Raw genomic sequence first — 17,353 nt, forward strand, 5'->3', positions numbered from 1 at the left:
GGTGATTGAGGTGCTACTGGAGCTACTTTAGTTTCTCATCTTGGGGATTTCTTGATTGCGCAGGTAGTACCCAGTTTGAGGTTGGGCATATGGTTCATATTGTCAGCAAAGATTCTTTCACTCAATCTTTAGATGTTGTGGAAACAGACAGGTTTCCTTGTTGCCTCCCCCTTACAAGAATGTGGATTATTTCTGGCCCATCCTTTAACTGATAGTACAGCCCAGTTGTTTGTACTGGGCCCAGTTTTTGCAGACCAGTTGCGGACCCCATGGTGCATTCTCTTGAACACAGCTGTGAAGCCTCCTTCATATCAGCATTTACCCCCCAAGGCAGCCCTGTTGTTCACATGCACCCCCACTTTGGTTTCAGTTTTTGGTTCCTTTTCATTTTCCTGGCTTTGGAGAATTTTTTTTAACTTCTAAGTACAGCACATTTAACTACTGTATGCTTGTTATGACTTTGGCAGTGTTTAGGTGTTTTTTAGGGAAAAGGGGCTTTTGGAGTATCAAGTCAACCCACTATACTAGAAGCAGAAGAGTCATATAAAATTTGCATTTTGGAAAAAAAAATTTGAACATCTTGACTATGGAGAACCTGTTGGAACGCTCTCCACAACCTCTGCTTCTAGTTCCACCTGATTAAATGCTGCTTATCTGTTACATCTCAGCTGAAAAATCATTCCAAACCTGACTCCTTCCCTGAAAATCCATACTACCTCAAAGCTTTGTACCTTTGCCCTTCTTTATTGCAATTGTACATTACTGTCTGGTTTTTCTTTTAATGCCTTTCCCTGCTATAAACTCTGTTGGGGCAGGAGACATTTCTGTTCTGGTTATATTTTCCCCAGCACCTAGGCAGGTACTCAATGAATATTTGTTGAGTCAGGAAATGAATGATAGTGGCCATCTGTTTACAAATTTTATAAGTGAAATGTTGGGGCACTTGGTAAGTAGAGTTCACAGTTAAATATTCTGAATGAACCAAATGCAATGATTTTTATGACCTGTGGAGAGATTCTGTGTAAAGCGGAAAGATTGTATCATTTTGCCACCCAGAAATTAATAGATTAAAACAATGAAATACTTTTTTTATGTATAAAATAGAAAATGATTATAACAAATGATAAAGACAACAGTTGATGAGATTGCAGGGAAATGAGTCATTTCATGCACATGGGTCACGGAGCAAACATAAGTAAGTGCTTTCTTAAAAAGCAATTTGGTAGTATGTATCAAATTTCTAAAAACATCATTACATTGTCTTAGCTTGGGCCGCCATAAAAAAAACTCCATCAGTTGGGTGGCTTAAACATTAGGAATTTATTTTCTCACAGTTTTGGAAATTGGAAGTCAGAGATCAAGGTGCCCAGTATGGTCAGGTTCTGGGGAAGGCTCTCTTCCTGACTTGCAAATGACTTCCTTCCCCCCATGTCCTCATATAACAGAGAATAAGAAATCCCACTCTTTCTCTTCTTAGAAGGCCACCCATCCTATCAGTTTAGTGTCCCACCCCTATGACTGACCTCTTTTAACCTGATTACCACCTAAAAGTGCCATCTATAAATACAGTAACATTGGGGCTGGGACTTCAGCATATGGATTTTCATTCATGGTGGATTCAGTACAATCTATAGTACCACTTATCCAACAATGTACTTTCAAGAATTTACCCTAAAGAAGTAATAAGAGATGGATTAAAAATATTATAGTGTAAGATTGTGTATATGTAAGAATATAAGTGTGGGGCACCAGGATGGCTCAGTTTGTTAAGCGTTTGAGTCTTGATGTAGGCTCAGGTCATGATCTCACAGTTCATGGGTTCAAACCCTGCCTCAGGCTTCACACTGACAGTATATGGAGCCTGCTTGGGATTCTCTATCTGCCCCTCCCCTGCGCATGCACACGTGCTTTTTCTCTCTTGCTGTCAAAATAAACTTAAAAAAAAGTTTACTCTATATATGGTAGTATACATGGTAGGAAGAAATAGAGGAAAATGAAATAAGGAAAATGAAATAGAGGAAAAGAAATAAGGAATGGATTAGGAGGGAGGAGTGTTTAAAAAGATAATAGGAGTTGTAAATTTCATTTGCAAAGTATTTTTTTGCAATTCGTGAAAGTGCTGCTTCTGTCACAATGAACGTAGGGGTTGAATTAATTTCTTCTGGATGTTTAAAATAATCAGGGGAAATGACACTGATTTATGTGACCAATATATGATCATCCAAATGAGATATCATTTTGTTTCAAACAATTAAGAAGTGTTCTAGGTTAGAGAACAAAATTGAGAGATTGTTGTTTTCTGCCTCCTCTCCCGTCACTTCTCATTCTTGTGCTGGTCTTCCTCTCCTTTTTATTCTGTTCACAAATGGATATTGGTGGGAACTACACGAAGTGCAAAGTGACTTTGACCTGCTGTGCTGCAGGCCCAGTTGACAATTCCGAAAGGCCACTCTCCAGGTGTCTCTCCCCTTCTCACTTTGTCCAGAGGAAGCTAAGAGGTCCTACATTCCTCATAAGAGACAGCACGTGAAAAGAAGCCTCTAAGAAACTCAGACACACCATGAACTTTGCTATCTGCCCTGTCATTGCTTACAAAATCTCTTTTGCTGCAAGCCACCAAACTTCCAGGACAAACTTATTTGATGAACTGGGGCGGGGGCGGGGTGGGGGTGGGGGTGGGGAGGCGTTGGTGAAGGAAATCTGTATTTACCAGACTTTTCTCTACAATGGTAACTCCTGGTATCTTTCTTCAACCCACAAGCTTCCTGAGCACTCTCTTCCAAGCAATATGCAGGCTTCTAGAGATTATAAAAACAAGGACACTTTTATCCCTTAACTATCTAGAGTCTGTCCGGCTGATAAAATGATTAAGAAAATAACCATAGAATGAATATGTTAACAATTTTCATTAAATGACCAAATACTCATCAGCACTAAATGAGTCTTTTGAAGTGGGAATTGTGGAGAGATCCCATGATCAAATAATTTTGAAAAGTGATGTGAAAGTTAAACAGATTTCTTTACTATGAGACTTCGCAAACACCTTGACATGCCTTGGTTACATCATGGGCCTCCAGCAAGGTCTCATAAATTATATTGTTCAAAAAACCCTTGAGTGTTAGGACCATCGTTTTTTAAAACCTGTTAGGAGCCAGATGAAATAGATATTTAAATTAGTTTTCATCAGTCTTTATGGGCCTCTGAAAGTCTGTATTATACTGGGAAAAAAGGACCATAAAATGTGTGAACTGTAAACTGTTCAAGGGAAATGAAGCTATGAGGTTAGACTATATTAGAATATTTAAGCAGATTGCCTCATTAATGTTTGCTCTTCTCCAATGACAGACTCTGCAACCCATTTTTCACACTTTCCCTTTTAGATCTTTCTTGAAATATAATTCTTACCTTCACAGAAACTAATTTCTTATCTGAACTACCCCAAAAGCCATCAGAGATGATAGAAGGTGGGTTATGCTACTGTTTCTCTCTCTTGTTCTGAGTGGTCTTTCAAAAACATCCCTCTCAGGGGCGCCTGGGTGGCTCATTCGGTTAAGCATCCAACTTTGGCTCAGGTCGTGATCTCACAGTTTGTGAGTTGGAGCCCTGCATTAGATTCTGTGCTGAGAGCTCAGAGCCTGGAGCCTGCTTGGAATTCTGTCTCCTCCTCTCTCGGCCCCTCCCCCACTCCCACACTGGCTCCCTCTTTCCCCCTCTCTCTCTGAAATATAAATAAACATTAACTTTTTTTAATCGTTCTCAATTTAGAGCTTATTTTGTACTTGTCACCAAGAGTTGCTGGTAATGACAGGATGTCCAGCACATATAATGGATTCTATTTGTTTTAAAATGCCTAATCTTCCAGATTGACGAATGGCACAAGTTACAAAATCCATTGTAAGATCTCTTAGTTCATGTAGGAATTTAATAAAATTAATTTGTATAAGGCCTTAATATGTATAGGAACTATTTTTGGATGAATCTGCTTTTCAGAAAAGGTAGTGTGTGTGTCTATACGTGTGAATATGCCTGCGTGTGATTCTTTCTCAGAGAACAGACTGTGACCCCGAGGCAAATGTAAGATGAGGCTCTTTAGCATCAGTCAGAGGATTCCATTGCATGAATTCTTTTTTTTTTTAAAGAGTCTATCAAGTACAATTAACATAGACCCAACTACATTTGGTGTTCATTTGTTTATTATGTAATGCCAGAAAGAAGTTCTATGTCATAACTTGTTTGGGTCTATAATTAAAAGAAATGCATCTACTATTACACTGTGTTTTATAATTTGTTAATATCTTAAACTTTCATGGAGCAGTTTTCTTAAAATCATGTGACTTCAGTAACTGCAGGCCCCAAGAAAAAAAGGAAAGATTTAAATCTTGGTACCTGAGAAGGTCTTTTTGTGTCATTGGAACAGCTTTAATATTTAATTATCAGTCATAGAATTAAGCTCCAAGTAACATTTGAATCAGAAAATTGGCTTTTTATTGTAGAATTGTCAATAACCATATTTTAACGTCATCTGAAAAGATGTCAGTGTCAAAGAGGCATTATTTATTTTACTTTTATTATCTCGGGGGGAAAAATTCTGTTTTTGAGATTTAAAGCAAATGATTTCACTAATAATTAAATGACAGGTAAATACTAAAAATGTTCTCCTAAGTGTAAATATAGCTAACTTTTTTTAGAACTCTTTTACCCAGAATATTAGAGTTAATTCCTGTTCTGTTTGTTCATCAAAAAATTTCCTGTTGTACCCACTGTGATAGGACTTAAAACATTGCAAATAATCTAATACTAATAAGCAACCATATTTTTGATATTACTAATTCATGAATTTTTATAATCTGTACTTGGTATTTTTATATTCTATGTATCACTTATTCATGTCTTTAGCACTTCTGTATTGAACATCAGTCTGCCAGTTCTGGGTACCAGGGTTGCAGCACAAAGGAGGCAGTTAATAAAAACAAGTCTGTCATGTGTGGGGTGATGACGGTATGCACAGTGAGCAGCAGTAAAGCATATTAAAGGAGAAGAGACCTGTGGGAAGGGGAGATTACATCTTTACCTCAGGTGTTTAGAGATAACCTCACTGATTCTGAGTCCTTTAGGTTGAGATGAGAAGGGAGTGAGCAAGCCATGTGTGACTAGAAAAGTGGGAGCAGCATATGCAAAGGCCCTGAGGCATGTGTTCTGTGTTTGAGGGCTAGCTAGGAGACCATCATGGGGTGGGGGGTCTGCTGTGAGGGGTAGAGAAGATCAGAGTGTTAAGTGTGGGGAGAGGGGGTCCTAACAGGTCTTGCGGAGCATTATAAAGGTTTGGGCTTTTGCAATCAGTTGTTCGCATGACAAAGTATGACTCATACTTGCAAAAGGCTCACCCTAGTGTGTTGCCAAGACTCTGACATAGAAAAGACTAGAAAAGGGAGACCAACGAGGCTGCAGCCATACCAGGATATGTTTTGAAGGTATAACTGACAGAAACTAATTTATAAGCTAAGTTTGTAAAGCTATTATTTTAAATTTCTATTACCTTGGGTCTACTAGATGAATGTTCATAATATATAACTGTTTTAAGTTTCTCTTAAAGCTGCTTTCTACAAGTACAAATTTCAGAACTGACTTTGTTGAGATTTTTTTAATAGAATTACTGATTCAGTGGCAGGTATTTTGTTTTTGTTTTGTTTTTTAATATAATTTATTTTGAGAGAGAGCACACATGAGCAGGGGAGGGGCAGAGAGAGAGAGAGAATCCCAAGTGCAGGGGGCCCCACCCGGGCCTTGATTTCACAAACTGATGAACTGTGAGATCATGCCCTGAGCCAAAATGCAGTCAGATGCTTAACTGACTGAGCGACCCAGGTGCCCTAGAGGTATTTTAAATTTTATCAATTTTTAAGCTTGCTGCCATATGTGAGTAATATAGAAAATGTCTGATGTAAGTAAGTATGTTTGAAATATTCCACATTGCTTCTCAGATACAGTTTCCATTTTTTCACACAGATTTTTTTCCTCTTTATTATTTTCTGTGAAAATATCGGGGAAAGAGAATAAGACGTGGGCACTAAGAGCCCTGGATTTGGAATGCAAGAGACCTAGGTTCAAGTCCAGGCCTCTGCACTTATAATCGGTATGACTTTGGGAAAGTCACCTCACCCCCATGACCCTCAGCAGCCTCCTCTCTTGGAGGCTGCAGAATGGATTGCTGTGAGCCTCTTATGTCATGCATATAAAACAGCTAGCATAGTACCAGGGGCACGTTAAGAATTTTGTTTCTGGTAATTGCTGTATTTGTTTTGATAACAACCATGACAAGATCTGATGACACAGGGATATTTGTGTTTATTACGAAGAATAATTTTAGAAGGAGCTGTTACCTGTAGGCATGACTGCAGCTAAGTTATTTGTTACCATCACTTAGGTATAGATGCCCATTCCATATACCTAATATTCAGTACGTAGTCTGGTATATGCACTAAAGGCATGTAAATAAGGACAAGTCCAAAATACTAACTCCTGTGTTTAACTGGTCAGATTTATACCTAATGAAATAATCTCACTAAAATGGCAGCCCTTCGCTGTGTATAACAGTCTTTATTTTAGTGAAAGTTCACACAAGTGATGTTCCCCTGACTTACCTTTCTTGCTTGTCATCACCTAAACCCCTGGCTCCGTTGTGTCAGGTAGGTGAGGTGCCCAAGTGAAGTTTGATATGGCAGGACGAGTTACTGTATCCTTGTGAATCACAATCTCCTTTGACAGTTGAAGCAAGGTTGACTCTAACATAACTGTGTGGAGTCTGCCAGAGAACAAAGCCAAAGAACCGTATCAGTCATCAGAAAACTAAAGATAAGTTCCTTGCCCTTTTTCATCAAAGTTTGCATAGGTGAAATACCCACCCACAATGTGGTATGAGTTTTTGTGCTGTGTAATAACATAATGTGGCTATAGTTTTCATCTGAATGCTCAAATTCCCAGGTTAGTGATTGATATAGAACTCTCCACTTGAACTTTTGTGATTATTGTACTTATTTTTAAGTGTACTTATTTTTAAGTCTGGGTTGTGTTATCGTTTTCTCAGTGGGTATTTATTCTGAAGTACTATGTGAAAAATCCATTTTATTACCAATGATTATAATATTACAAATTTGTTTTTAATTTTTTTAATGTTTTTATTTGTTTTTGAGAAGAGAGAGACAGAGCATGAGCGGGGGAGGGGAGAGAGAAAGAGGGAGACACAAAATCTGAAGCAGGCTCCAGGCTCTGAGCTGTCAGCACAGAGCCCGACGCGGGGCTCAAACTCACAAGCTGTGAGATCATGACCTGAGCTGAAGTTGGATGCTTAACCAACAGAGCCACCCAGGTGCCCCTATAATATTACAAATTATTATAAAACATTGGGTTAGCTCAAAGTTCATTGTTTTGTAATTTCTAGCTCAGACTTTCTTTTCTCCTTCCTAAAAATATTTGAAAAAATATTTGAATATTTTTCTGGAGTTCACATTCTGATGCAATGTATTATTCTATGAAATTAAATAATTGATGTTTCCCTATTTAAGGATGAAGTATAATTATAAGAATTTCACAGCATAAATTCTAGCAGCAGTGAGTTTCTGAAATAACAAATTATTTACTCTATAGTGGAAAAGAAATTTTTAGACTTAAGAGATGCCTTGATATCAATAAAAGGTCTTTGTCATAATGATTCAGGTATAACTTTAAAATTAATTGCTTTTATCCTAATTGACTAGTTGCAAGCATCAAAGATACACACACACACACATACATATACATACATATATATATATATGTAAAACAAGAGTGGGAGAACCAAATAAAAACCTTATGGGAAAGTTATATGAAGCATTTCCATAATCATTTCTACCCATTTTATACATAAACATTAAAAATTAAAATTATAAATATATAAGTCTTTGGTAACTAAAATATAATCTTTAGAAAAATAAGCTAATTGAGGAAGAAATGATTAGTGTTAATTATCAAATCCAAAAGATTCATTTTGTTGAAATATACACTTTTTGAATGAGATCAATACATCTTTCTCTTTGCATTAACTAAGTTAAAATTCGTATGTTCAAAATTTTTGATGATTGTTGCACAAGCAGACTTAAACTTATATAGTATAAATTCTAAATCCATTATTCATTAGAAATATCTTATACTTTTAATCCTGATCTTAGTAAAAGAAGATGTCTGTTTAGTCTTCATAATTACTTCTAAAAATTTTAATGAGATCTTGCCTTGATTCCATAGGGATATTTGGCTAAGCACAAAAATCCTGAAACACAGATGGTCTGTCTTCTCTATATGTTTTTATTCAAGTATTTATTTTTATTTTTAAATAAGTTAAAATTTGTGTGCTGACACAAATAAACAAAAATACGGTACAATAAACCACTACATCTATTCAGAATTTCTGTGTTTTTTTCAATTAAAATTAAATCTCCAGTTTCACATTAGCTTAATTTTTATTTGGAAGAAGAGCAGTTATTTTAGTTTGTGTTCAGTATGCTTTTATAATATTTCTATCCAGGGGATATTTATTCAATTTGTCAAATATCTGATGCCACTATAAAACACTTTTCACTGTCATCTCAAGGACTAATCATTGTTTTCTGTAGACCTGGAAAATATTTATTGTACTCCTTTACCTTGAAGGCTGTCTAAAACAGAATAGTTCTATTGCATTCATTCCAGGTTAAAATCTGAAACAAATGACTACAAATACCTCCTTTAAATAAATTTCCATTATAGATGCAAGTAATATGTATACTGTGAACCAGTATACATTTTTCTTAACTATTCTTCAGGGAAATATAAAGATTACACACACACACACACACACACACACATAAGGGCAATGGGTGGCTCAGGTGGATAAGCATCCAACTCTTGGTTTCACCTCAGCTCATGATCTCAGGGTTCATGAGACTGAGCCCTGTCTTGGGCTCTGCACTGATGGCATGGAGCCTACGTTGTATTCTCTCTCCCTCTTTCTGTGCCCCTCCCACACTTGTACTTTCTTTTCTCTCAAAATATATGTGTATAAATAAAGATATATATATATATATGTGTGTGTGTGTGTGTATATATATGTATATATATATAAAGATATAAAATACATGATAATAACCATTCTATCAATACAAATGACTGATTTTGATTTTTTCCAGGCCTGATGGAATTGGAACAGTTTCAATGGAAGAAAAAGAGAGATTTGAGGAGATAAAAGAAAGACTCTCTTCCCTTTTAGAAAATCAGATAAGCCATTTCAGGTATATATATTCCATTCATTAATATTAAGTATTTGCTTTCTTCATTCAACACTCCAATCCCCCACAGCTGTTTATCATGTCTTTCTGCTGCTACTCAAGAACTACCAGTAGCTTCTTTTCCAATGCCTGCAAGGTAAGATCCACGTTCCTCAGTCTGTGGTCTGTTTCTAAGCCCACCACCATTCAGTTTCCACCATTCACTAAGGTAGACCCCTTCGCCCTTCAGTGTCCAGTGTGGAACGTATTTCTCACGTGTGCATTTCTCATTCTTGAGTAGTCTCTTTCCCCAGCTCTGGTGACTAGTCCCTTCTCTCAGAATCACCAAGCAAGGAACCTCTTATGTCCTGTCTTCACAGTGCAGCCTTTCTCAGTCATTCCAGCAAAGACTGAAAAACCTGAAGTCTTTCAGCATATATCATCTGTACTTTTCACTAGTCGTTTATCACATAGTTATAACACCCATTTTTTAAGCCATTAGTTATCCTTTTATTTATATTTTCTGAGAACAAGGGTCCCACTGCCTGGCACAGTTTCTTGCTCAAAAAAATTAACCATTTAAACTAAGAAACATTTGCATAGTGAAAGGTCAAAAATCTTAATATTTTTCCCCCTGATTATAGTTAGCTGAACAGAACCTCATGGTTAAAAACAGAAATTTGCCAATATGTTCCCTTTTTTTTTTCAATCATTTTTACCAGGTGCTATTGTATGTTGTGTCTTACAACATACTTGTCTTGTTGCAGAGATCAGACTTGAAATTATTTCATCATTACTGAAAACTTGGGTTAATATACTTCTGTAATAGTTCAAGAAAGCTGTTACTTAACCATTACCTTCTAGGCATATTATAAGTCTTCCCCTGTGAGTCTGACTAGCTCAAGAGAAAAGACCTAAAGCCATGGACAATAAAGACTCCCACTGGAACAGCCCAGCCAGATTCTTCTTTAGCAAAGACCATAGCCTACACATACCCACCTTAAGTGCATATAGCTTCCATTCAGGTTTTTACTGCCACACTTTTGAAACTGATCAGACAACCAAGGTCATCAGACATTTGAGGAAAGCATTTAATATGGAAAATAGAGTCTAAAATAAGTAAATACGAAAAGAGCAATTGGGAAAACATGGGGAAAGTAAAGTTAATGTGGGGACTAAGGCAATGAAAATCTGTTATTGATGTCCTTGGAGAGGTTTAAGAAGATAGGGCAACTATAAAACAAAAGCAGGATGTTGTTAAAAAGAAAAAAAAATGAATAAACCTCAAGGAACAAATACGAACACATACACGCTATTAAAAATTAAGTTAATGAAACCTTCTAGAAAGTAATAGGAGACAGGTAGGAAAATGGAAATACAAAGATAAGAAAAATTAAGGATTTGCTCAGGAGTTTCATCACCATAAGTAATAGGAATTCTGGAAACATAAGGCTGAAAGTAGGAAATTGTCAATACATTTATTCAAAAACATTTTACAGAAGTAAAAGACATAAGTGTTCACCATGAAAGAGCTCATTGAGTACCCAGCACAATGGATTAGAATAGATACTCATCAGGGACATTTTCATGAACTTCCAGCATCTTGGGGATAAAAGAGAAGATTCTGAAATACAAAGAATCCAGAATCAGAATTACTTCTCAACATTGATTCGTTCTATAAACATACATTGAGTACATATTGTGTGTCAGGCAGAGAACAAAGTTAAAGTTCCTTTTCTTCAACTTTCATTCTGATGGGAGGAGCAATACAGATATTCAGAAAACAATGCATCACTGTCTTCAAATTTCTGAGGAAAGATTATTTTCAACCTAGAATTCTATACCAGTAACAGTCTTAAGGGTAGTAGTAGAAAAATATTTTCAGACATTAGGACCTTAAAAGATATGCTTCTTGAGGTGACTGACTGCTAAAGCCAGTAGAGCATGTAGCTCTTGATCTCAGGGGTTATGAGTTCAAGCTCCATGTTGGGCATGGAGCCCACTTAAAAAAAAAAAAAAAAAAGATATGCTTCCCAAAATCCCTTTCTGGAGAGTACAAATTCCAGACAAAGGAAAAAACAAGGAGGGATAATTAAGATCCCTGAAACTGAAAATCGGCATTACAGAGGAGGGAATCTTCATGGTGATTGTTAATAGAAACCCCAAGTGATGGCTGAGCTTTGAAAGCAGCCAGTTCTGATAAGAGCAGGTCAGAAAAATTCTTCAAGTAAATTAAATTGACAAAATACTAAGATGTTTTAATATGTTGAGAGAGAATTTACCCATTTGGAAGTGAGTTTGGAGTTATATTAATTAGATTATATTAGTTATATTGGAATTTGGAATTACATTAGATAAGGTCTATAAAAAGAGGAAATTAGGGGTGCCTGTGTAACTCAATCAGGTGAGCATCTGACTCTTGATCTCTGTTCATGTCATGATCTCACAGTTGTGAGATTGAGCCCCACATTGGACTCTGCTGTCAGCACAGAGATTCTTGTGATTCTTCCTCTCCCTTTCCTTCTGACCCTCCCCTGTGCACACATGCACTCTTGTGCATGTGCTCTCTTTCAAAATAAACAAAAAAATATAAAAAAAAAATAAAAATAAAGACAGGTATTAAATATAAACAAAATGATGGCACATAAGAAATCATAGTACTGTATCTCAGTTATCTAGAATATTACATAATATAAATACTCTATTTAACCCCCAAATGGTATAACTGTGTTAGAAAGATAGGAAGGACAGGAATTACATTTACAGTTGGGTAAAGTAGTAAAAAAAAAAAATAATAACATATGTCTAAGGTGGGATGATATTTATCCTGTCATCTGAAACAAAAAAAAAATTTAAAGACTAAAATATGTGCAAAAATGCTTTTCAACACATTAAATATAAGACCGTGAATAAAAGTGATTCTTGAGAGATGAGAAACAAATGAATAAGCCCTTTCATTGCCTCTGCTTAGCATGAGGACAGTGTTTCCAGGCCATGCAGGGAGGAGAATCTCAGTGGACCCTGACTTGAGACAGAGGTGGGAGTCCAGGAAGGACAAGACAGCCAGAATTCTCAGATCAGAGTTCTAAAGAAAGAGAGAAGAGACCTACAGGTATTTGCTGAGGGTCCCCTTAGAGTCTTCAACTAACTATTGATCTGAGCAAGTATGTAAGGAAACTATTTAAAGTCAGGCAAATAATCCTTTCTCTCTGTGGTAGAATTACAGAGGATAATCCCTAAAGCTAACACAGCTAAGAGGAGTACCAGTTTCTACCACCCAGATTGGAAAGCTTCTAAGTCATGAGTATCAGAATACTGAGACAGCTTTGCCTCAGTAATGGAAAAAAAATTAGCCCTGTTTTTATCTCTCCTGATGAGAATTAAAATCAAAATTCAAATAAATCAAACTGTTTTTAAGTAATTTCATTGAATTCCAGAACAAAGTTCAAGAATAGAGGAATACAAAAATATTGAGCCACCAATAATGTAAAACAACACTGTCTAGCGTCCACTCAAAAATTTCTAGGTATATGAAAAAAAATAGTAAAATATAACCAATGAAGAGAGCAAAAACAGCCAAAAGTAGAAATAACACAAGATAGAATTAGTAAACCATACTATTAAGAGAATTATTACCAAATGTCTTATGTTCAACCTGTTAAGGGCTTTAATGGAAAACCTACAGCTTCATACTTAATATGAAGACTGAATGTGAAAGATTGAAAGTTTTTCACCTAAGATCAAAAGGCAAGGATGTTTGCTCAGAAATCAGTATTCAAGGTAGTGTGGTATGGACAGTTCAGAAGTAGACTCATACACATATGGTCAATGGATTTTCAAAAAATATATAAAGATAATTTACAAAGTATGCTTTTTTTCAACAAATATTAACCTGATTGAAAAGTTAACCTAAAATGGATAGATCTAGAAAACAGAAAATGTCTCTGTCCTTAGACTAAGCATAGATTCTTAAACACCAAAATCACGATTCATAAATGGAAAAATTTTACCTTAAACTTCAACAACATTAAAAACTTTTGATCTTCCAAAGACATTGAGAGAATAAGAGATACATTCCAGAATGGGAAAAACTGTTTGCACACTATGTATCCCACAAAAGACTTTTTATCCAGAATATATAAATAACTCTTAAAACTTAGTAGGAAATGAAACAACTCAATAAAAAATGATGATATTTCACCAAAGACATATGGTGAAAAGGTATATGAAAAGATGCTCAACATCATTACTCTTCAGGGAAATACAAACTAAAATACAATGAGGTACTACTATGTCATTAGCATAGCTAAAATTTAGAAATTACTCCCCAAGGTGTTGGCATGGTTGTGAAACTGGACCTAGCCTATGTCCTAGGCCATTCCACTTGTAGATACTCCCCCGAGAGAAATGAAAGCATATGTCCACACAGAGACTTTTATGTGAGTGTTCAAACCTTAACATACCAGCATTATTCCTAATAAACACAATATGAAAATAAGCCAGATGGCCATCAGCGAGGAATGAACAATGTATTGCAATACTTCTGAGCAGTAAAAAGGAATGAACTGTTGATAGCATAAAAATATATTGAGAGAAATTACATGCAAAGAAGTACATGCTATGATTTCTCTTACATAAAATTATAGAAAATACAAATTATTCCAAATGACAAAGTAAATCAGTGGTTGCCTGGGCCTAGTGGGTGGGGAAGGAACATTTGAGGGTCATGAATATATATATTAAGTTGAATGTAGTGATGGTTTCACAGGTGTTTACATATGTCAAAACTTATCAAATTATATATTTTAAATATGTGCAGTTCATTATATATCCTTTATGCCTCTAAATCTATTAAAAACTAAGTACTTCCATAGTGGAAAGTTAGTAGAATCATATTTAAAACTGAAAAATCAAGAATTAGAAATATTAGCATGTAGGTTAGGAATATAACTTTTAAATACTGAAAGAAGTAGCTAAAAGTTAAAAACTTTTTGTTTCTGAAGAAATTTACTTGGGGACTGGGGTGGAAATGACATAAAGAAATTTTTTTCATAAAAAGTCTTTAAAAGAAGTTTCCTTTCAGACTATGTGCGTATATAACTCTAACAAAAAGAAATCCTGTATTTTAAAATGGATAAGGAAAGGAAACAATTTGTGGGACATGTCTATGCAGGTTCATTTATCTGTGTAATTAATTTACTATGTTAGGAATCAGGGTGATTTTAATTTATTCAGATTAGATATTAAACTTTGTTGAATTTTATTTGATAATTGAGTATTTTCCCCTTTGCTTTGCTATTAGAGAGCTATCAAAGTGGTAAAAACCCAAAATATTTATCCTGAAAGGCAGAACAAAACTATTCCTTTCTTTTAAAACTCATTTTGTAAAGATTAATTAAGCTTCTGTGTAGTTATTTTCTGTACTTTATTGATTCAGGATTACTTGTACTCTGTAAATGTGCTGAATTATTTACACATCATGGGCAGCTAATGCTAATTCAGAACATACCCAGTGGGACCTCAGAGCCCTGAAATGCTAAATGTAATCTGGGGATCAGTAACATTCCATTCATAAAATGTGTCACCCACAGGTTAATGGAAATAAACAATAGGAAAGACAATGGGTGGATTATGCAAATACACTGAAAAGGTTTAAGCAGGGGGAGGGGACTATAAGAACCCAATTTGTGTTTTATTTAAACATGGATTAAGGTTTATGGTACACAAAATGATGAAAGCTACTTTGCTAATTTGCTAATGCTCTAAAAGGCAACACTGCCCAGGAAACAAAACTATCAAAAATAAATTGGTGGTGGTTTTTGTGCACGGGAGCAGAGGGAGGAGTGAGAGAATGCATCGAGGCAAGCGTAAGTGAAGGAAATTTTTGACAGTAAATGAAATGATAAACACTGTTGTGAAGAAAAATTTGAGTGACTGGATTTATGACATTTTTTTGCATTTATCTGAAACTAATAAAAGTTTCATAAAACTAAAACCCAGCCCTAATATAAATTTAACAACTGCTTTGTGAGAAATCAGTCTTTAATCACTCTTTAATCACTCTTCAAAATTCACTCCTGTAAAATAATTTGAATTTAAAATATACGTGCTTTTAAGGAAACCTGTTCAAATTGCCTTGTGAAAACAGTAATTTCTTGGTGAGTTACATCTTAGAAGATGTGTTAACCAAGTCCCTGAATAATGGCAAAGGACATGGAAATATACAAACTTCAAGTTACTAGTGTCAAGATTTCTAATACAGATCCAAGTGGCAGCCTGTGGACAGCTCAGCTGCCTGGAGCACTTGATCTTGGGGGGGGGGCAGTGGTTGGTGGGGGAGGCGAGGTGCTTTACTGAACTGATTCAACAAAGCGAGGAGCTCCAGCAGGATGAAGTGGCCCTGACGTTTTCTGCTCTTTAAGTGGAAAGTGACCTGAAGAGGGACTCCCGTGTAAAGAGCCATAAATCTGTTAACCACCATGTGTCAACGAACTTCCAAGGAGCCCACTCACTCCCCCAGCTTCTGACCCTGATTTCAGAATGCTAATGTAACCTGTCCTCCAGTTGTGGGGGTGAATTAGGAATACACAGGACTGGAAAGACTGAGGATGACCCACTCTGCTGGCAAACTGCAGAGCCCCCCCAAGGTTTATGTGTTTTGTGTGGGGAGGTGCCACCGGCACAGAAGACAAAAAGGGAGAGCTGAAAGCCATTTTTTGTACTAGAAGTTATGACTGGTGGGGAAGGGGGGTGGTATTTCCATCTCAAGCCACACAAGTACAGGAGGAGATGGGCGAAGTCATTTTGTTGATGATAGGGCTTGATAACAACAAACCTTAAGAAATGTTTAGGGAATATGTTTTAATTATCTCTTTAATAGGACCTTTCTGAACACATATCGTCAAAACTGTAGAACCTTTTCATCACAGTTGACAGCCTTACTGTTTAAAGAAATTTACAGCATGAACTAGGTAAACTTCTGCTGTTAAAATTTTTCCCAAATGGGCTGATGCTATTTTAACCAACCTTTCACTGTTCTTTAATAATGCCAAGTAATAGAAGAGGGAATTATTTAGCAGTCTTGGATATTAAATGTGTGACTTTTTTTGTTCCTCCTTTTGTTTTTAAAGATACTGTTTTCCCTTTGGACGACCTGAGGGTGCTCTAAAAGCTACGCTTTCGTTACTCGAAAGGGTATGTTTGAACACTACTTTGTAAACACTATTTGCACTCTTAGTGGCTGTGTATTTTAGTTACTAACCCAGGCAGATAAGCCCATTCCTCGCAAGTGTGTTCCCTGAGGCTGTTGGTCACATTTCATCACTTTGTCATCTGCTCTTACTACAACTCCTCCTATTGACTATTTCTTCCTGTCCGAAACCTTTCTGAAGCCCACCCCAGCCATCCTGTGCCGAGTTGATGGCATCTTGGTAGTATCCATTTCCCCCACCTCTTTCTTTCCCTCATAAGATTTTCTAGTCAAGTATAATTATGTTTTTCAGACTTGATTGTTGTCTTTTATTACCACCCTCCACCCCGACTTATTTGAACTTCTGTCATGTTTGTCACACCTATAAGAGTTTATCACTTAATATTTACAAACATATCATGCCTTTCATTCTAAATCTCAGAATTCACTTCAACTTATGTTACTTTAAATGAATACACAAATGGAAGAAATTCATTTTCCCTCAACTAAATAGCAAACAAGGCTTTCATATCCACGCTAAAATAACTTACTAATGAAAATACATTCTTCACTCCTGTTTTTGTGGCAGACTAAATTTGAAAGGGAAGAATCATTTTGATATATTTATAAAACTATATGCTGGGTGGATCCTAACAGTTAAGCAATGTGGGCAATTCCTTTTCCTTATCGGTATTAGAAACAATTTCTAAGGATCATTTATAGCTCATGATCTGAATGTTCTGGTCCTGATTTATTGACTTCAAACACTTGGTCTTGCCCACTTTCCTGCCAAATGAATTCTAGGTTGTTTATTAGCACTTCTATTAAAAGCAAAAAGGGATTTCACGGATTTGAGCACTTGGAAGATGAGGGCTAGAACTGATGAATG

General features: G+C 36.1%; 1 protein-coding gene across 15 annotated transcripts in view; it reads left to right on the forward strand.

The window, feature by feature from the left end:
- CADPS2 (calcium dependent secretion activator 2) overlaps window positions 1–17,353 on the forward strand; it is a 535,106-nt gene that overhangs the window by 397,718 nt on the left and 120,035 nt on the right. For all 15 annotated transcript variants that reach the window (XM_053218157.1, XM_053218160.1, XM_053218152.1 and 12 more), the window contains exons 14-15: window positions 9,198–9,299; window positions 16,406–16,469. In XM_053218157.1, coding sequence (XP_053074132.1) covers window positions 9,198–9,299; window positions 16,406–16,469 — 166 coding nt within the window. The remainder of the gene's footprint in view (window positions 1–9,197; window positions 9,300–16,405; window positions 16,470–17,353) is intronic.

This window comes from Acinonyx jubatus, chromosome A2 (genome assembly GCF_027475565.1).
Source record: "Acinonyx jubatus isolate Ajub_Pintada_27869175 chromosome A2, VMU_Ajub_asm_v1.0, whole genome shotgun sequence".
In the NCBI taxonomy this organism is placed as follows: Eukaryota; Metazoa; Chordata; class Mammalia; order Carnivora; family Felidae; genus Acinonyx; species Acinonyx jubatus.